Genomic DNA, 22,448 nt, shown 5'->3' with positions numbered 1-22,448 from the left:
GCACATCTACACACTGTGTCCTAATTATCCGCAAAGTTTGACGAAATTCTGTGCAGCGGTTTATGAGGAGTTGCGCTGACAAAAAAAAAAACAACAACAAAAAAAAACAGGACTGACGGACTGACTGACTGACGGGTCAAAAACATTATACCCCCGGCAACTTGTTGCGTGGGGTACAATAAGGAAAAAAAATTTAAAATGTTTTGCAACACTAATTAAATTTTTAACAAAAGTTGGATATCATGGGGGGGGGGGGCGTCCATTTTTAACAAAAATCCAATTAAGGTGCATATCATCTTGGTGGGGGAAGGTGGGGGCATAACAAGCATACGTGATTGGACAGTTTCCCTTATCCCTAGCAGAAACATATCACGTATGCTCTAAATTTCAGTAATTTGCCTACCTGATTATCCCACACAGTTGCATGCAATACGCTTCAAATCTGAGAATACCCACGGATGCAATATTTTTTCATAATGAAAAATGACAATATACCGGTGTTGAGAGGTCGATGAAACTTGCGAAATGTCTTTTATATATATATATATATATATATATATATATATATATATATATATATATATATATATATATATATATATATATATAATGTATTTATAGTTTTCAAGAATTACGTGCGCCTCAAGAATAAATTCCATATTGTAAACAGACATGCATGTGTGGTAATATGGTAATGAAACCGCGACGTTCATCATATTATTTCAATTACTCGTCGTCAAAGATGACACATTTAATTTATACAGACTGTCTTAAGATATGCATGTAGTAATATGACAATACGCAAATACAAAGTTAGTAACCCAACTTACCGGGGCAACTCTATCGAAGCGACCCGAATTTACCCAGTTTACAGGGTACCAGTTTAATTAACAGGAAGTGAGTATTGTCAACTTGTACATAAAATTTCCGGTTTTGAAGGTAGTAAAAACGCGATTTTTTAAAAGAAATATAACACCGATTAACTTGAAAATGAAAAGGGTTCGTCCTTTTACAATGCCACATAAGTATTTGGAGGCTGAGAATTGATAGTGCAAAGGTTCTCTTTAAATCTTGCCCACAAGCTGTAATGGACACACTGACACACACGAACATACGCACAGTAGCGATGCTATATCCCCTCCGCACCTAGTTGCGCGAGGGGATAATAATACATCCAGATATTTGTGAATGATAATCATCAGAGTTTTTTAAAAAAATACTTCATTTCGCCGCTAAGAAAAATGCCAATCTTTTTATGACTTGCCTATTAGTCGGAGATGGAAGTTTAGACCAATATTTAACTCCCAAAAACCGACTTATAGGCGAGTATATACGTTATGTATCTCTAGTCTACTACTGGTGTGCCAACTTATGCTGAAATCAGTATAAAATTGTAGGAGAAGTAGCATTTTGAAAATATTTCACAGAAAATTCTATTTTTAGAAACCATGGCAACACTGCTAAAAAAAAATCAAAAACCCATGCACAGAATTATGTATCTCAGTGTAGTCCTTTTGTGTGCCAAGTTATACTGAAATCAGACCAAAACTGTAGGAGACGTAGCGTATTGAAAATATTTCACAGAAATTTCTATTTTTAGTAAGCATGGCAACAAAACTGATGCACGGTATTATGTATCTTATTGTAGTCTTCTTGTGTGTCAAGATATAATGAGATAAGACCAAAACTGCAGGAGGAATTTTACAGAAATTTCTAGTTTTATTAACCATGGCAACACTGCTCATCAAAATCAAAAACCGATATACAGAATTATGTATCTTAATGTTGCCTTCTTATGTGCCAAGTTATATTGAAATCAGACAAAAAATTGCAGCGTTTAGAAAAATTGTATACAGACAGACAGACGGACGACGGACATCTTACTATCGCATAAGCTCTTCTGGTCTATGACCAGTAGAGCTGACAACATGTAATGTAGAATAAAAGGTACCAACATGGAGCTTGTGGAACTCTTCTATCTCCACAGTTGATTAGAGTAAAGTGCTGACACGTTTTGGAGGTGGTGTCATATAGCAGGGGATATGCACACTCATGTAGATAGGTCCCTGTCTTGTTGTTATATTGACCACACTTAAAAAACTGAGCACAGCTCTGATAACTTGGCAGAATCAGTCCAGGGTTATTGTCGCAGTAGTTATTCACAGAGTCTAAAAAATCAAATTAAACATGAATGTACTAATGTAAATCTGTTAAGTACATGTATTTATAAACCTGTTAAAATTTGAGGCATTTTCTAGCAAAGTCTTATGAAGAAAATGCAGATCAAATCACTTTTCTCTTCTTCACTTTTATCAGAGCTATTCATTAGTATGTGAAAAATGCTCTTTGTTTGATTTGACACAGAAACCATATTAGTGAGCTTGATAAAAAAAATTGTCAACAAAGTTGCTTTCGTACTTTTTACAATGATTTCCTTATACCCAGGCAATGCTAGGGTAGATTCAAGTTTCTTAAAATCATGACCCCCAAAATAAGTTCTTTTAGCCTTCAACAGGCTACCCCGTTCCTGAAAAGTCTTGATAACGGATCTGCATGTAGATTTGAACAATTTAGAATTTATATTACCTCAGAAACCTTGCACGTAAGTTTCAGTTTTTCTGGCCCAGTGGTTCTTGAGAAGATTTTTTAATGACCCCACCCTATTTTTGTCTTTTCTTAATTATCTCACCTTGGAAGGGGGCTTGGTCCTTAATTTTATCAGTTTAAACTGCTCTTCACCCAGAAATGCTTTGTACTAATTTTAGTTAAATTTGCCCCAGTGATTCTTGAGAAGTTGAAAATGTGAAAAGTTTACAGACGGACAAATGAATGGATGACGGACAAAGTGTGCTCAGAAAAGCTAACTTGAGCTTTCAGCTCAGGTGAGCAAACAAAGCATGAATTCAAGTTTTCTCAATACTTTTGAAGTACTCTTGTATTTTTATTAGATTAAGTAAATACAATCTTGATAAAAAAAATTTGTATTGTGAATGAAATTGTACAGATTTCAATCGGTCTAAAATAATTTTTTTATGAGAATATACATAATTATTCAATAGGATATGGAACGTTGATAGGTGCAATAATTAAGCCCTCTTCATTTATTGGGGGTGGGTGGGTGGGTGGGTGTTACATAATTGCAGCTAGGGTTGTTTGTTTGTAAGTTGTTTGCTGTTTGTTGCCTATATATCTTAATGAATTAAGCTCCTGAATAGTAATGCAGGGATTCTAAGTTCAATTCCCAGTCTAGCCATAAATATTATCCCTTCCTGTAATATTTAGTGCCACTGACTATCTCCATATTTGCAGGTAAAAGTTCATCAAGCAAAGGGCAAATCCAAGTCGTCGGTTTTTGAGGGCAAAGACAATTTTAGAAGAAAAGAATGTGGTGGTTTGGGCTTTAAACGAAGTGGATATTGGTCTGGAAAGCTCAGTGGTTTGAGCACCTGACTAGTACTGCTAGGGTCTCAGATTCAATTCATGGTCCAACCATAAATTTTCATTGTGTATTTGTTCATTCTCTTTCCTACTACACATGTATCATGACTGTACTGTTCATTATAAATTGAGACTTTCAGTTTAGTTTAAAAAGCATCTAAGATGATTGTATTTACTTGTTGTCTCATGATCCTGTGGCCAGATTCTACCATCATATATCATTGTCTTAATCAGATTTGTAATATGTGTTAAATAGAATTATAATCCTTACCAGTATTGGTCAAACACATGTGTGATTGCTGATCAAAAATTCCCACATGGCACTGCTCCACAGCCACTGTTCTACCATGCTCACATACCACATACCAGGGGGTGTGTTCCCTGCCAGGGTATTCATTGGCTCCATCAGGGTGAGAACGACAACTCACCTCTGAACAAGCTGGACACCCAGCTCCTATACATTGACTCTGAATGTACTCACCTGAAAGTATGCAGAAATACATTCAAGCTTATTTCAATTGTTAGACAAAATATATAATTATATTTATGTGGAATGGGGCACCCCAAAGCAACAATGCTCATCAAAACAATAAAATACTTTGTTTGTTAGTACAGCAACTAACATTGCAGCTGGATGGGAAAATATCTTAAATGTATCAGAATTTGAAAAATCAGTTTAAGTTATATTTTAATTCCTAATCAGCTTCTAAAGGTTGATATGCATTTAGTGAAAGAAGAGAACTATTGTTAATTCCTACAAGAGGCCCATGGGCCACAACGCTCACCTGAGTTACTTTGGCCCTGCTGTTCTTCAACAGTTTTTTTCTTTGTCATACTAATTTTTCCTATATAATTCAACGTAAAACTTTGATTCCCTATTGTTCCTCACCCTACCCTGGGGGCCATGATTCGAACAATAAAGAATCTAAACTACCTTAGGATGCTTCCACATTAGTTTCAGCTTTTTTGGCCTTGTAGTTCCTTAAAGAGTGATTTTTAAAGATTTTTGATATATATTTTAATGTAAAATTTTGATTCCCTGTTGTGACCCCTTCCTAGCCCCAGGGATTATGATTTGAACAATTTAGAATGTACACAACACAAGGATACTTCCACATCAGTTTCAGTTTTTCTGACCTAGTGATTCTTGTGAAGAAGATTTTTAAGAACTTTTCCTATATTATTTCAATGTAAAACTTTAATTCCCCATTGTGACCCCACTCTACCCCGGGGGTCATGATTTGAACAATTTAGAATCTACACTACACCAGGGTGCTTCCACATGTTTCGGCTTTTCTGGCCCAGTGGTTCTTAAGAAAATTAAAAAAAAAAATCCTATGTATTTCAATGTAAAACTTTGATTCTCCATTGTGGCCCGACCCTACCCCCAGAGGCATGATTTGAATAATTTAGTATCTACACTATGCTAGGATGTTTCCACATAATTTTCAGCTTTTCTGGCCCAGAGTTTTTTGAGAAGAAGATTTTTTAAATAGATTTTTCCCTATATATTTCAATGTAAACCTTTGATTCCCTGTTGTTGTCCCAACCTACTCCCTGGGAGAGGGGGTCATGATTTGAACAATTTAGAATCTACACTACCCCAAGATGCTTCCACATAAGTTTCAGGTTTTCTGACCCAGTGGTTTTTTCATGACCCCACCTAATTTTTGTCTTTTCTTTATTATCTCCCTTTGGGAGGCTTGGCCTTTTATTTTAACAATTTAAACTTCCCTTTACTCAAGGTGCTTGGTTAAAATTGGCCCAGTGGTTCTTGAGAAGTTGAAAATCTGAAAAGTTTACATACGGACGAACGGACGATGGACAAAAGGTGGTCAGAAAAACTTACTTGAGCTTTCAGTTCAGGTGAGCTAAAAATTGTTATTGTTATATCTAAATGTCAAACTGAAGGTCGCAGAAAGAGACTTCCTCATAAACATTTCATAAAATAAAACATAGTAGCTTTATAAAATTTAAGATGACAAATGATCACATGCCAAATTTTATTTGATTAATTCACTATTATTGTCAGCTAAGGTTCATTGATACTCTGATAACAGAGATAATTCTGAATGGCATGAACATCTATTATTTCTTTATAAATTTATTATTCCTTTATAAATTTGCCATGTCTTTTTCGTCTAATTTTTCCTTGCAAACTCTGCTATACTTTTTTTACTTATAAAATATGTCTTTTGGAAAATTATAAACATTTAAGCAACATTTTATATGATTGAACAGTGGGTTTATGAACCCTAAGATCATGAACATACATGTACATTCATTAGATAAAAAGTACAGATTGTATAAACTTTATGGTAATATTGGTGTTTCATTTTTTAATTAGCATTTTCTTTCAAATCCACAAAAAATAATTTTGTAGCAAACCAAATTTTCCTGTTATATTGTTATTTCATTTTGGACGTACATGGTTCGATGGGCTCAAACCGGGAACCACAATTAACCCTGCTGAAATGTTGACATGTGCCTGTCTCGATTTCGTACAGCAGCGGATACTGACATTCTTTGAGGTAAAGTCCATACTCTGAGTCTCTTGTACTGCAGTCATAAAACTGGGCACAATGCTTAGGATTAGGAATAGATCCAGTAGGATGTATCATGCAGTAATTGGATATGGTGTCTGCAAAATGGAAAAAAGTACAGGGTATAATTATGTTGTTTTTTTTGGTAAAGATTCGTCTTATTTTAAGGTAAAAAAAAATCCCTCTGCTCTTTATTATGTTTCCCAAAAACGGAGTTAAGGAACATATTGTTTTTAATGTGTTTCTTATTATTAAGGTCTTTCGTCTTCATGGAAGACCTTATGTGATTCTACTAATTCGTATTCAGGTCTTCTGTCTTCACGGAAGACCTTAGAATGATTTTGCTGTTTCTTATTAAGGTCTACCGTCTTCAAGGAAGATCCTATAGTGATTCTACTGTTTCTTCTTCTAATTATTAAAGTCTTCCGTCTCCACGGAAGACCTTATAGTGATTCAATTGTTTCTTACTATTATTATTATGTCACCCCGAACGCAGTCGGGAGAAATTTTCCTATTGTACGGATGAAAACATTGTTCACGGACTTTATCGCAGATGGTTGTGGCAATGTTGCTGGTACTTTCAATAAAATATGATGACGAGCTGTATTTGTGCAGAAAATATTTTTCAGTTTCAACATAGCTTCCGTTGCCATGGAAGCGTATGAAAAGTGACGAATTTTGTCCAGAAGTGTTCTCGCTGATTCCTTAGACAATCGTAATGAATCTTCATAAAAATGATACACAGCAATTGTAGTTTTGCAAATGGAAATTTTCAAACCACCCTTCGTTGCCATGGAAACAGAAGAAAAGTTTAAACTGCTAAACTTCAATTTTCTCACAAACTGCTCAGGCAATTATTTTGAAACTTGTAAGGATTATTCCTTACATTCTGTCAAAGAAAGATCTATTTAAAAAATTAGAATCTTTTGCAAACAGTTGCCTTAGAAATGAAAGAAACAGAAAAAGGTTAATACACGCACAGATGTTTTCCGAGGTGGCTTGAACAATTGTGATGAAAATTTACAGAAATTACGATGTATGATTAGACACTCTATTTGTTCGATCAACATTCAAATTTGGACTTTCTTGATGCGAATGGACAAAAAAACGTTGCATAAACGTTTATGTTTGATCTCTTTAAGGTATTCCATCCCTAATAACCTCAGATTCAATAAATTTGAAAAAATAACAGATGTTTACAGGTGGAATACTCAGTACATTTAAACGTAATTCCCATTTATTACTATTGTAAGAACGTGTCCTATTTATGACCTTGACCTTTGTTGAAGAGTTAGCTCCCTTTTTTTAAGGAGTAAAATCAATTTTAAAAAATTTAAGCAGTAGAAAAATTGTTTTCAATTGTCATTCTATTTCTAATGATTTAATGCATCTTTCCACCACAGTATTTATTGATATTCTTATTATTTAAATTTTATTTAAAAAAAATCGGTTGACTCCATAGTCACTGTAAAATGCTTGTAATTAATATCAGAGTATTATATACGTGATGGATATTTAAGGATAGAGAATTAGGTCCTATTAGGGATGGAAAACCTTAAGGCTATACATCATTCGATTTTCCTGTCTTCCTAATTTCTTTCTTTTTAGGTCACCTGAGTCACTCAGGTGACCTATTGCTATCTGTTTTCGTCCGTCGTCGTCCGTCGTGCGTCATGTGTTAACATTTGAACATTTTCAGATTCTTCTCTGAAACTGCTAAACCAATTTCAGCCAATTTTAGCATATGGCATCTATGTGTGAAGGGAAACAAAATTTGTGAATATCATGGTCCTGCCCCCCTGGGGCCTGAGGGGTGGGGCTAAAACCACCAAAATTAATGCAATCTTTAAAAATCTTCTTCTTTACTCCTGGACATCAAGCAGTCAAACTGTTGGCATGATTGTAATAAGCATTGAGCCCTCTACCAAAATTGTGAAATTCATGACCCTAGGGTAAGGGGTTCTGGTGCTAGGGCGGGGCTATATAGATCCTATGGTGAAAGTGCATTATTTCTTTGAAAATCTTCTTCTCTACTCCTGGAAATTATTGAAACAAATTGAATACATAGTTATGATAAGCAAGGGTGACTCTACCAAAATTGTGAAATTCATGGCCCAAGGGTTAGGAGTTCTGGTGCTAGGGCGGACAAATAGAGATCATATAGTGAAAGTGCATTATTTCTTTGAAAATATTCTTGTCTACTCCTGGGTATTATTGAAATATATTGAATACATAGTCATGATAAGCAAGGCTGACTCTACCAAAATTGTGAAATTCATGGCCCCAGGGTCGGGGTTCTGGTGGTAGGGCGGGGCTATATAGATCATACAGTGAAAGTGCATTATTTCTTTGAAAATCTTCTTCTCTACTCCTGGGTATTATTGAAACAAATTGAATACATAGTTATGATAAGCAAGGGTGACTCTTCCAAAATAGTGAATTTCATGACCCCGGGTCAAAATTAGGGCCGGGCTCTATTTATTATATAGTGAAAATGCATAAATGCTTTAAAAATCTTCTTCTCTGCTCCTTGGTATTTTTGAAACAAACTAAGTATATTGTTATGATAAGCAATGATGCCTCTTCCAAAATTGTGAAATTCATGGCCCCAGGGACAGGGGTTCTGGTTTTAGGGTGGGACTATATAGATCCTATAGTGAAGGTGAATTTTTTCTTTGAACATCTTCTTCTCTGCACCTGGGTACTATTTAAACAAACTAAGTACACTGTTATGATACGCAAGGATTCGTCTTCCAAAGTTGTGAATTTCATGGCCCCAGGGTCAAGGGTTCTAGTGAAAGGTGTGTGTGTGTGGGGGGGGGGGGGGGCTCTATTGATTATATAGTGAAAAAGCAAAATTTCTTTGAAAATATTCTTTTCTGCTTCTGGTTAAAAAGCAAAGAAGCTAAGTATATAGTTATGATGAGCAAGAGTGCTTCTTCCAGAGTAGTGAATTGCATGACCCCGGGTCAGATGTGCTGGTGTCAGGGTGGGGCCCTTGATAATATAGTGGAAATTCATTAATTCTATTAAATAATCCTGTTTGCTCCTTAGTGTTAAGCAGATAAACAAAGTGATTACTTATGATGAGCAAACTTCTGGTCCCAGGGTGAGAGACTCTAGTATTTCTCGGTGGGGAGGGGGGGGGGGCTCTATTGATTATATAGTGAATCTGTAGCAAAAATGCATTATTTCTTTAAAAATTTTCTCTGCACTTGGGCATATCACAGGCAAAAAGATTAAAAGTTTTAATAAGGAAGGGTATTTTTACCAGATTTTTGAACATCTGGACCATTTAGTCAAGTATTCTGGTCCTGGCCAGGGCTCTATTAATTTGTATTCTACTGAGAGGAGTTATTGCCTTTGCAGTTTGATAATTAATCACTGTAAACAATGTACTTGAAAGGTTAATAGAATAAGAGAATTATGCAAGAATTTTTATTGTATAATACAAAAAGTATTTTCATAGTTTTAATGATTAGGTAGACTTTTAAGTAATAGATAAATAAAAATGGAACAAAAATAACTTGTCTTATTAAATGTTCAACAAAGTCCAAGAGAGGCCAATGTAAGAGATTTCAACAAGAAAATAAAATAGTACAGAAGCACTGATAGATTTTTAATATACTGTATAGTGATAAATGGGGAACAGATTAGAAACTAATGTATAAACTGTCAATGAATACTAGATTAATTATTTTGTTGATCCTGATCACCCTATTTTTCTTGTTTTGGGCAACAAAGCTTCACCTTTCAGTTCATTTTATACTCTATGGATCCTCTAAATTATTGTATTATACTCAGGTGACCATTAATTCCCTTGGGCCTCTTGTCTAATATTCCTAGGGTACGTAAAGGCTAGTCTATTAAGCTTATATATATAACCACTTTTTTGATATGATTAAGAAGAAATAAAATATCTTAGCATTTCCAGAAAACGTAGGACCACCGTTTCTTAAACACTACAAACTATTCATTTTATTTTCATTTAAGTAGTTTCTGAGAACTGTAGTGCAGCAATACACATAGAAAGAAGTGTAGAAATAAAACTTTTCTGGTGACAGAGAAGAGACGGAAAACCTTCCTAATGCCATAGAAACGAGTTTCTATTAAACAAAAAGGTCTATATGATGTATATCTGGTGTATTTTAATTTCTCTCTTATCAAATTTAGAAGACCATACCATAGTTTCATGTACCCCCTCCCCCTTTTTTTCTGAGACAGCTAGGTCAATACGCAGACATTAAATTTAAAATTGAAGAAGATCTTAAGAGTTTAATGAATAAAATTCAGTTCCGCTGATGTGATCTGACATTTTGGCAGCATTCAGTCTTCTGCTTTGTCTATAGAATTTATATTAATTTTATTTACAATTAAATTATCTTTCAAAAGTAGCGATTGGCATCTGTATTCATTAACATTTCACAATTTCTTGTTAATATATTACTTGAGGATGAATAATTTCATTCAATGATTGTAAAAATCATGAAATTTAATTTCCATCGTTTTTAATCTTTGAGAATCCTGGGATCCGCTCCCGCAGTTCTGTGAAAACCTCATCACTACTGTACCCTAAAAATTTAGCAGGCAAGAAGTGTTCATGATTCTGCTAAGCTAAGAAAGTTTATAAATATTTTGTCATCTCATAAAAAATAGCAGCCCCTGTCCAATTCAGAAATGCCCGATTTGAAAAGGAAAATTCAAGAATTATTTTGCTTCAGCCATGTTTTGACGTGAACCTTGCTCTACTTTCACTTCCCGTAACTTTTGTTCGACCAAAGCTAGAGAGAAACGTTTTTCGTTTGTTTGTGAAAGGAGGTTTGGCTTAGGGGAGGTTTTTTCTACGAATACTAACTTTGTTAAGTATTGAAGAATCATACAGTTTATGGTTTACTTCAGGGTGACATACGCTATTGCTTGCGATAGCAGATTTTCTAGTTAAGGTCTTTCGTCTCCACGGAAGACCTTATAGTGATTCTATTGTTTCTTATTATAATTATTATTATTATTAAGGTCTTCCGTCTTCAAGGAAGACCTTATAGTGATTCTACTGTTTCTTATTATTAAGGTCTTCCGTCTTCACGGAAGACCTTATAGCGATTCTACTGTTTCTTCTTATTAAGGTCTTCCGTCTTCACGGAAGACCTTATAGTGATTCTACTGTTTCTTATTATTAAGGTCTTCCGTCTTCACGGAAGACCTTATAGTGATTCTACTGTTTCTTATTAAGGTCTTCCGTCTTCACGGAAGACCTTATAGTGATTCTACTGTTTCTTATTATTATTATTAGGGTCTTCCGTCTCCAACGGAAGACCCTTCTATTATTCTATTGTTTCTTTTTCACTTTTATTATTATTATTATTATTATTTTCTGTCCAAATTTTGTGCAGACGATTTCTCAGAGATGGTTGGATGGATTCACTTGAAATTTTCAGAGATGATGTATCATGATCTAAACCTTATTCATTTTTTTTATTTTTTGGAAATTCACTTCCGGTCGGAAGTTATCGCCCTTTAATCGAATTTTTAGTGACCAATTTGTCTACACAAAAACTCAAAAACGACAAAAGCTAGAGTGCTGAAATTTTCAGTGATAATAGAGGACATCTTCTAGTTGTGCACCTCAGTTTTCAAATTTTCTGGAAGCGCCTAGTATGGAAGCTCGGTAGGGGTCAAAATTTAGGACATGAATCAGGAGTGAATTTTCGAGACATTTTTTTATCATATCTTCAAAACTATGAATATTTTCTTAAAACACATTGAACAGAAATTGTGCAGAATTACTAGATCTTTTATATGATATCAAGAAAAAAGGGCTGACTCATCACATTAGGGGCCAAAAGGGGCAAAAAGTCTTAAATCCATAACTCTTTAACGATCAATATTTTGTTATACATTACTGAAGCAAAAACGTTTATCTGAACAATCTACAACTTATATTATAATAAAAATCTCATATGTTACATAATTAAGGGCCATAAGGGACCAGAATGCTAAATCTTTGACGCTTTATATCTTGAAAGTGGGAAATATTTTGATAAGCAATATTGAACAAAAGATGTTCAAAATAATGTTCTAAACAATATGCAACCTTTCAATATTTGCTAAACGTCCCCATTAAGGAGTTGAAGGGCCGGCCCCTAAATATTTCTTTTGCATATATCTCAGTAACGAAAAAGAATTTCTGAATAGTTGTTGAACAAAATGTGTTCAAAATCATAAGAGCTTTAAGGTGAAATCAAGAAAAAGGGGCTGGCCCCTCAAATCGGGGCCAAAAGGGGCAAAAAGTCTTTCATCAATAACTCTTTAACGATCAATATCTTGTTATACATTACTGAAGCAAAAATGTTTATCTGAACAATCTACAACTATATATTATAATAAAAATCTTATATGTTACATAATTAGGGGCCATAAGGGGCCAGAATGCTAAATCTTTGACGCTTTATATCTCGAAAGTGGGAAATATTTTGATAAGCAATATTGAACAAAAGATGTTTAAAATAATGTTCTAAACAATATGTAACCTTTCAATATTTGCTAAACATCCCCATTAAGGAGTTGAAGGGCCGGCCCCTAAATATTTCTTTTGCATATATCTCAGTAATGAAAAAGAATTTCTGAATAGTTGTTGAACAAAAAGTGTTCAAAATCATAAGAGCTTTAAGGTGATATCAAGAAAAAGGGACTTGCCCCTCAAAATAAGGGCTGATAGGGGCCCAAAGTCTTTCATCAATAACTCTTAAACGATCAATATTTTGTAATACATTACTAAGGCAGAATAGATCATCTTCACACTCCTTAACTATATAACGTTGTTGGCATCATATGTTTCGTTATAAGGGGACAATAGGGGCCAGAATGCTAAATCTTTGACGTTAGAAAGGGACATTAGGGGCCAAAATGCTAAATCTTTGACGCTTTATATCTCGAAAGTGGGAAATATCTTGATAAGCAATATTGAATAAAAGATGTTCACAATAACGTTCTGAACAATATGTTACCTTTCAATTTTTGCTGAACGTTCCCATTCAGGAGTTGAAGGGCCGGCCCCTATTATTTCTTTTGCAGATATTTCGGAAACGAAAAAAAAAATGTAGAATAGTTGTTGAACAAAAAGTGTTCAAATTCATGAGAGCTGTAAGAAGATAGCAAGAAAATAGGGCTGGCCCCTCAAAATAGGGACCAAGACGGGCCGAAAGTCTTTAATCTATAATCTTTAATGATCAACATTTAGTTATAGATTACTGAAGCAAAATTGTTCGTCTTAACAATTTATTTATATCATTATATTTGAACAAAAGTCTCAGTCAAATTCTTATCTCATCTTATCAAAAATCGGACGGAAGACCCACTCGTTGCTCGCAACGAGATCGCATCTAGTTATTATTATTATTATTATTCTTTTTTTTGACAAAATTTTGTGCACGCGATTTCTCGAAAAGTATTCAGTCGTTTTCAATGAAACTTTCAGGAAAAATTAGTCATTGTATGAACTTTGTTCATCACAAGGAAAATTTGGAAAATTCCATTTTGGTTCCAAGTTACGGGCAATTTCCTCATTTTAAAATGAAGTTTTGTCGCCCCTTTTTCTCAAGAATGGCTAAAGATATGAACTGGAGACTTATTGGAGAGCATAGAACGTGACTTCTAAATTTGCAGAATCGCCTTTTCGTTCGTCGTCGGCACTTCCGGTCGTTTACGGAAGTGATCAAAGAAATCGTAAAATTTCAACTTTCTTTTTTTAAATCAATACTTACATCACATTATTGCATCTCTTTTGTAGTTTCGAAATATGTTGGTCCGACCGGAAACAAAAACGTCAACTTCCGGTTATAAGAGAAAAACTACATAATTTGAGTATTTTTCTTTCCCATTAATATCCTTTGTAGATAAAGTATTTGAAATGAATTTTAAATATGTTATTTAGACTGCAAATATCTAGAGTAACCTCGAATATCTTTGTAAAATTCACTTCCGGTCGCGTGTTTTCCTGTCCTCAAAATGAGAAGTTGTCTGAGCAAGATCTCGGAAACGGTGAGAGATTAAGACACCAAAGTTATATGAGCAACAGACCTTAAGATGTAAGTAAAACCACTTGGGTTCAGAGCGTCAGCCGTCACTTCCGGTCGTCACAGGAAGTGATCAAAGAAATCGAAAATTTCAACAATTCTTTTTTTAATTAAAAATTGCATCACTTTATTGCATCTTTTTCTCAGATTCGAAAGATGTTGGTCCCACCGGAAATAAAAACGACAACTTCCGGTTATAAGAGAAAAACTACATAATTTGAGTATTTTTCTTTCCCATTAATATCTTCTGTAGATAAAGTATTTGAAATGAATTTTAAATATGTTATTCAGACTAAAAATGTCTAGAGTAACGTCAAATATCTTTGTAAAATTCACTTCCGGTCGCGTGTTTTCCTGTCCTCAAAATGAGAAGTTGTGTGAGCAAGATCTCAGAAACGGTAAGAGATTAAGACACCAAACTTTTATGAACAACAGACCTTAAGATGTAGGCAAAACCATTTGGGTTAAGAGCGTCAGTCGTCACTTCTGGTCGTCACAGGAAGTGATCAAAGAAAACGAAAATTTCAACTTTTCTTTTTTTAATTATAAATTCCATCACTTTATTGCATCTTTATCGTAGATTCGAAAGATGTTCGTCCCACCGGAAACAAATACGACAACTTCCGGTTAGAAGAGAAAAACTAAATAATTTGAGTTTTTTAATTTCCAGTAAATATTCTATATAGATAAAGTATTTGAAATGAATTTTAAATGTGCTATTCAGAGTGCAAATGTCTAGAGTAATCTTAATTATTTTTTCAAAAATTCACTTCCGGTCGCGTGTTTTCCTGTCCTCAAAATGAGAAGTTGTCTGAGCGAGATCTCAAAAACAGGTAAAAGATTAAAACACCAAAATTTTAAGAGTAATGGACGTTGAGGGGTAGGTGAAACCATTTGGGTTAAACGCGTCAGTCGTCACTTCCGCTTGTCACAGGAAGTGATCAAAGATAACAAAAATTTTAACTTTTCTTTTTAAAATTAAAACTTACATGACTTTATTGCATCTCTTTTGCTGTTTTGAAATATGTTAGATTCCACCGGAAACAAAAACGTCAACTTCCGGTTTTAGGAGATAAACTACGTTATTCTTATATTTAACTTTCTCATAAATATCCCGTATCAATGAAGTACCTGAAATGATTTCATGCATGTTGTAGATACTGCAAATGTCTAGAGACCAGTCAGAGATTTTTATAAAATTCACTTCCGGTTGTGTGTTTACCTGTTCTCAGAATTAGAATTTAGTCCCACAATATTGTTCGGCAACAGTAAACGACTGAGGACTAAAACTTTCAGGACTGATATTCAGTCATCAGTTTATTTAAATCGTGAGAAAATCTTGCATCACCGTTACTTCCGGTCGTGAAAGGAAGTGATGTAAGAAAGTGAATGGTTAATGGTTAGCACGTTGGATTTTCATGCTAACGATTAGGGTTAAATCTCCAGAGTGTCTGAATTTCTTTTATCACTTTTTCAGCTTGACTTTTCTTTTTTATTTTCAGAATCACACGGAAGACCTCTCATTGCTCGCAATGAGTTTCTAGTTATTATTATTATTTTTTTCCCCAAAATTTTGTGCAGGCGATTTCTCAAAAACTATTCAGTGGTTTTAAATGAAACTTTCAGGAATAATGCGTCGTCAAATGAACTTTGTTCATCTGAAGGAAAATTTGGAAAACTCGCTTCTGGTACCAAGTTACTGACAGTTTTCTGATTTTAAAATGAAATTTTGTCCCCCCTTTTTTTCAAAAATAGTTTAAGATATGAACTGGAGACTTGTTAGAGATGATAGGTTATGTCTTCTAGATGAGGGGAATCACCTTTTTGTGCGTCGTCAGTACTTCCGGTCGTTACCGGATGCGGATTTAAAAAAGTCGAATTTTTAAACTTTTTTGTCCTTTCTATATTTTTCTTTTATTTTAATAAGGTTAATAGAGGCTCTTCTGAAAATGCATAATATATAATTTATTTCAGAATTGATCATCCAAACTCTAGATATTCGCATTTCTAAATTTGAAGCGGGTCCAAAATGGCGGCTGTCTCCGTAAACTCCGATATACGGAGTCAGCCGAGCGTTTGTTTGAATGAAAGTACCATAAGGATCAAAGAAATGTGAAGGAATTGTTGGATTGTCACATCACAATTACGTTGCAATTCTGTTTCGAACTAGAGTTTTAATCCGGGGTTTCCACAAACGTCTACTATAATTGTTCTTGTCTGTATCTCAAAGTAGAAAAACGACATGACTACAAGTGGAAATACAATAACTACAACCTTTTGTTTTACACCACGGAAAAACTGATCCTAAACCATGGTTATAAGTAATAGATTTTCAAGAAACTTGCCTGACTAAAGCAATCAATATTTAGTAATTATTACGTGGCCATTGTTTTCCCCCATGCAGGCTTGTGTCATATTAAATGAACAGAAAAGACCAAAATAAGAAAACCACTTTTTTTTAAAGATTGTTTAATGAAGTTGATATAATTTTTTTTTTTCTGAAAGATGTTGTTATTGAACATAAATGGTATCAGATTCCTTGACCGTTGCAGGACGAGACATGTTTTTGGGCGAAACATTCCAGTCTTTTCATGAATGCGTAACCACTTTGGGGGTAAACAGGAAAATAAAACTTGTAGAAAATCTTACCTAAATCACTGCTTCAGTGTTACTTATCCATACGATATATAATAAGTACAATATGATAAATATACTTTCTCAAGCTCGATATTCAGGTTATAAGAACATACATTTTGAAATTTCATTGAAACCATCATCATTCAATAGAAAATACATTCCGAAGGATATGCGCGAATATTTACCCGTGACATTTCGCGCGAAATAATGTATCGTGATCAACCTTTCGTAGTAGACAAATGGTCTGATGCAGAAGTATATAGAAGTGCAGAAAAAGATTACATGGACATGCCTGTATATGGAATTACATGAAATAAAAAGTTGAATACATAAAGAATAAAAGAAAGTAAACAGTATCAACAGAGAATGGCTAAAGATATGAATATGAAACTTGCTGAGGTGATAGAGCATCAAATGTAGATATATTGATCGACAATTAATTTTCGTCGTTCTTACTTCCGGTCGCAAACGAAAGTGAATTCAAAAATGTTAAATTTGCAACTTTTTTGTTTTTCAATACTTTTCTTTGGGATTTACAGGGTTAATAGAGAGTCTTTTAGGAGTTTTATGTATGTTTTCACCTTTTTGATTGAAAAAGTTTGCAGAGATTTTTATAAAATTCACTTACGGTCGAGTGATTACCTGTCCTCAAAATTAGAATTTATTCTCACAATATTGCTTGGCAACAGTAAACGACTGAAGTCTAAAACTTTCAGGTCTGATAGTCAGTCATCAGTTTATTTGAATCGTGAGAAAATCTTGTATCGCCGTTACTTCCGGTCGTGACAGGAAGTGATGCAAAAAAGTGAATGGTTAATGGTTAGTTTTCTTGGATTTTCACGCTGAATTTCTTTTATAACTTTTTCAGAGTGAATTTTTGCTTTTATTTTCAGAATCGGACGGAAGACCTCTCATTGCTCGCAATGAGTTTCTAGTTATTATTATTTTTCTGACCATCTAATTTTGTGCACGCGATTTCTCGAAGACTACTGGATGGATTTACATGAAATTTGCAGGAACAATGTGTTGTAATCTGAAGTTATTCTATCCGAGAGAATTTTTGGAAATTCCTTTTCGGTGCCAAGTTACGGACCATTTTCTGAATTTAAAATGACATTTTGTCCACAGATAATATCAAGAACGGTAAAAGATATCAATATGGAACTTTCAGAGATTATAGATCGTTATAAATACTAGCCGGGACGTGACTTTTCGTTCGTCGTCATTACTTCCGGTCGTTACCAGATGCGAATTTAAAAAGTTGATTTTTTAAACTTTTTTGATTTTCAATATTTTTCTTTGACAGTAGTAGTGTTAATAGAGGCACTTCTGAAAATACTTAATATATAATTTGTTTTCAAATTGATAAATCTAAACTCTAGATATTCGCATTTTAAAATTTGAAGCGGGTCCAAAATGGCGGCTGTCTTTGTAAACTCCGACGAGCAGGTCGAAACTCGGAGCTCCTCGGGTGGTTCGTTCCTCGCACACTAACCTCGGACGTCAATGGTTTTCTACCATGTTGCTTATACAGTCATGTTATCTTATTTGAAATTTCTCCAAATGTTATACCTTTGAAGTCTGAGTTACTTTGAAGCACTCCCAACACTATGTTTTGCTTTCATAGACTACTTACATGATGTTGTAATCAAAACCAATATCCAAGGAAGAATTAGACAAGAGAAAAAAAAATGTTTGAAGAACTTTATGCAGTTTGAAGAACTTTATGCAGAGTAAAATATGAAATGAGTTACAAGGCAGTTTCCGGCTGAGAAATGTAATCGATTTGATGCATATTTCTCCACCAATCACTTCCGAGGTTTGTGTGGAGCGTAGCGGAGTCAGTCGAGGATTGCCGATTGGCAGGTTAAAGTTTACGGAGACAGCCGAGCGTCTTGTTGAACGAAACTACCATAAGGATCAATGAAATATGAACGAATAGTTGGATCTTTCAGATTATGAAATGCATAATCTGTCTTTGAAAACATATATACTCTGATCTCCAAATGCAATAAAATGAGTAATTTGTACGGTACATACAATAATATATATGAAAATGGAGACCATTCAATAGAACATACATTTCAAAGAAAAGGCTCGAAGATTTATCGTGACGTAATGTATTGTGACTCTTCTTTCATAGTAGAAAAATGGTCTGATGCAGAAGTGCAGAAAAAGATTACACGGACACGTTTGTATGAAATACAGGTATATGGAATTGCATGGAATAAAAAGTAGAATACACAAAGAATAAAGGAAGTAAACAGTATCATCAGTTCAACAGTAATAGATTATTTGTTATTGCTTAAACCCAAGAAACGAATTCCGATGTGAATCTGCTTGCACACAATATGGCTAGCTAGCTCTCATTCTATAATTCCGCAATATATAAATAAAACTTTTAACATCCCTGACGCTCGTTACTTCAGGCAATATCATAAAGTAAACATCGATGATGGCTGGTAAAATTACGCTGGTGTAGTGGCTTCCATTTTGAATTTTCAAGAAGGCAATCTGGGTTTAATCCCGAATTTGTTTGCTTAAATTTACGTTTTCAACATTATAAATGATGTTGACGTTGTCGTAAGTTCCGGTCGCTTCCGGAAGCGGATTTTAAAAATCGATTTTTTCAACTTCAATATTTTTCTGTAATATTTGTAGGGTTAAGAGGGCCTCTTTTCAAAATGCTAAATATATAATTTGTTTTCCAATTAATAAATCCAAAATCCAGATATTCGTCATTTTCACTTTGAAGCGGGAGTTGAAATGGCGCAATGGTTAGCGCGTTGGATTTTCACGCTGACGACCAGGGTTAAACCTCCAGAGTGTCTGAATTTTTTTTTTTTCACTTTTTCAGCTTGAATTTACATTTTTATTTTCAAAATCGGACGGAAGACCTCTCATTGCTAGCAATGAGTGTCTAGTTATTCTTATTATTCTTATTTTTTAGACAAATTTTGTGCACGCAATATCTCGAGAACTATTCAGTGGTTTTTCGTCAAACTTTCAGGAATAATGCGCTATAAAATGCCATTGTTACAATTGAAAGACTTTTGGAGAAATTCGCTTCCGGTGCCAAGTTATGGACATTTTTCTGATTTTAAAATGAAATATTATCCGTGCGAGATCTAAAGAACGGTTAAAGATATGAACTGGAGACTAGTTGGAGAGCATAGAACGTGACTTCTAGATATGCGGGTTTGCCTTTTCGTGCGTCGTGATTACTTCCGGTTGCTACCGGAAGCGAATTAAAAAATGTAATTTTTTCAACTTTTACGTTTTTCAATATTTTTTTTTATTTTAATAGGTGTAATAGAGACTCTTATTATAATGCTTCATATATAATTTGTTTTTAAAATTGTCAATCAGAAGAAATCTTAAAAAATAGATTTTTAGACAAATCTTGTGCACGCAATATCTCGAGAACTTTTCAATGGTTTTTATCCAACTTTCAGGGATAATGTGCTATAAAATGCCATTGTTACATTTGAAAGAATTTTGGAGAAATTCGCTTCCGGTTCCAAGTAATGGACAATTTCCTGATTTTGTAATGAAATTTTATCCGTGCGAGATCTAAAGAACGGCTTAAGATATGAAAAGAGTCTCTATTAACCCTAAAAATATTACCAAAATATATTGAAAAACAAAAAAGTTGAAAAATTCGACTATTTTAATTCGCTTTCGGTAGCGACGGGAAGTAGTGACGACGCCCGAAAGGGCGATTCTGGTAATCTAAGAGACATGTTCTGTAATCTCTAATAAGTCTCCAGTTCATAACTTTAGTTGTTCTTTAGATACGCCGCGGACAAAATTCCATTTAAAAATCAGGAATTTGCCCATAATTTGGAACCGGAAGCGAATTTTCCAAATTTTACTTGTAATGAACAAAGATCATATGATAACTCATTTTTTATGAAATTTCATTGAAAACTACTGAATAGTTTTTGAGAAATCGCGTGCACAAAATTTAGTCAAAAAAAAAAGAATAATAATAATAACTTGAAACTCATTGCGAGCAATGAGAGGTCTTCCGTCCGATTCTTAAAATTAAAACAAAAATCCAAGCTGAAAAAGTGATAAAAGAAATTCAGACACTCTGGAGATTTAACCCTGGTCGTCAGCGTGAAAATCCAACGTGCTAGCCATTAACCATTCACTTTTTTTTGCATCACCTCCTATTACGACCGAAAGTAAAGGCGATACAATATTTTCTCACGATTCAAATAAACTGATGAGTGACTATCAGTCCTGAAAGTTTTAGACTTCGGTCGTTTACTGTTGCCGAGCTATATTCTGAGAACACATTCTGGTGATCAAAGAAATCAAAAATTTTAACTTTTCTTTTTTGAATTAAAACTTGCATCACTTTATTGCATCTCTTTCGCTGTTTTGAAATATGTTAGATTCCACCGGACATAAAAACGTCAACTTCCGGTTTTAGGAGATAAACTACGTTATTTTATATTTACAATTATCGTAAATATTGCTTATATAAAGTACTTGAAATAATTTCATGTATGTTTTAGATACTGCAAATGTCTAGAAAAAAGTCAGAGATTTTTATAAAATTCACTTCCAATCGCGTGTTTACCTGTCCTCCAAATTAGAATTTGTTCTCACAATATTGCTCGGCGAAAGTAAACGACTGAAGTCTAAAACTTTCAGGATTGATGGTCAGTCATCAGTTTATTTGAATCGTGAGAAAATCTTGTATCGCAGTTACTTCCGGTCGTGACAGGAAGTGATGCAAAAAAGTGAATGGTTAATGGTTAGTATGTTTGCATGTTTTCACGGAAGACCTTATAGTGATTCTACTGTTTCTTATTATTATTGTTATTCTTATTTTTCCTTCCATATTTTGTGCACGCGTTTTCTCAAAAACTATTCAGTGGTTTTCCGTGATTTTTTCAGGGATAATGGACATTATTATGAACTTTGAGGAGAAAATTCAAAAGATCTCTATCGGTTCCATGTAATGGCCAATTTTCTAATTTTGAATTGGATTTTTGTCTTCCTATCTCCTCTAGAACGGCTAAAGATATGAACTGGAGACATGTCAAAGATGATAGAGCATGACTTGTTGATGTTCTGATCAATGTTTTGTGCGTCGTCGATGCTTCCGGTCACCACCGGAAGCGAATTTCAAAAATGGATTTTTTCAACTTTTTTGTTTTTCAATATTATTATGGTTTATAGAAACAGTTCTAAAAATACTTAAAATATATTTTGTTTTAAAATTGATGAATTCAAACTCTAGATATTTGCATTTTAAAATTTGAAGCGGGGTCAAAATGGCGGCCGTCTCAGTAAACTTCGATGAGCTGGTCGGAGTTTACGGAGATAGCCGAACGTCTTGTTGAACGAAACTAGCATAAGGATCAATGAAATGTACAGGAATTATTGGATCTGGCAGATTTTGGAAATGGATAATCTGTCTTTGAAAACATAAATACTCTGACCCCCAAATACAATAAAATTAGTAATTTGTACGGTACATATGATACATGATGATGGAAACCATTCAATAGAACAAACATTTTAAAGAAAAGCGCAAAGATCTGCTCCTGACGTTTGGCGCGAAATAATGTATTATAACATCCCTCCCTTTTCATAGTAGACAAATGGTCTGATACAGAAGAGCAGAAAAAAATAACATGGACATGAAATACATGTATATGGAATTGCATGGAATAAAAAGTTGAATATATATGTATAAGGAATAAAAGAAGTATACAGTATCATCTGTTTATCAGTAATA

At 34.2% G+C, this 22,448-nt stretch overlaps 1 protein-coding gene across 1 annotated transcript in view; it reads right to left on the bottom strand.

The window, feature by feature from the left end:
- The window catches only part of LOC133192915 (uncharacterized), an 804,603-nt gene that overhangs the window by 125,179 nt on the left and 656,976 nt on the right, over positions 1–22,448 (bottom strand). Inside the window, 3 exon segments of the mRNA XM_061328921.1 lie at positions 1,956–2,168; positions 3,710–3,919; positions 5,867–6,079. Coding sequence (XP_061184905.1) covers positions 1,956–2,168; positions 3,710–3,919; positions 5,867–6,079 — 636 coding nt within the window.

This window comes from Saccostrea echinata, unplaced genomic scaffold, assembly GCF_033153115.1.
Source record: "Saccostrea echinata isolate AGI-Se365-2 ecotype Australia unplaced genomic scaffold, CSIRO_AGI_Sech_v1 ptg000025l, whole genome shotgun sequence".
NCBI classification, from domain to species: domain Eukaryota; kingdom Metazoa; phylum Mollusca; class Bivalvia; order Ostreida; family Ostreidae; genus Saccostrea; species Saccostrea echinata.
Note: the sequence above shows the minus strand (reverse complement) of the source record. Positions and strands in the feature narration are given on the sequence as shown.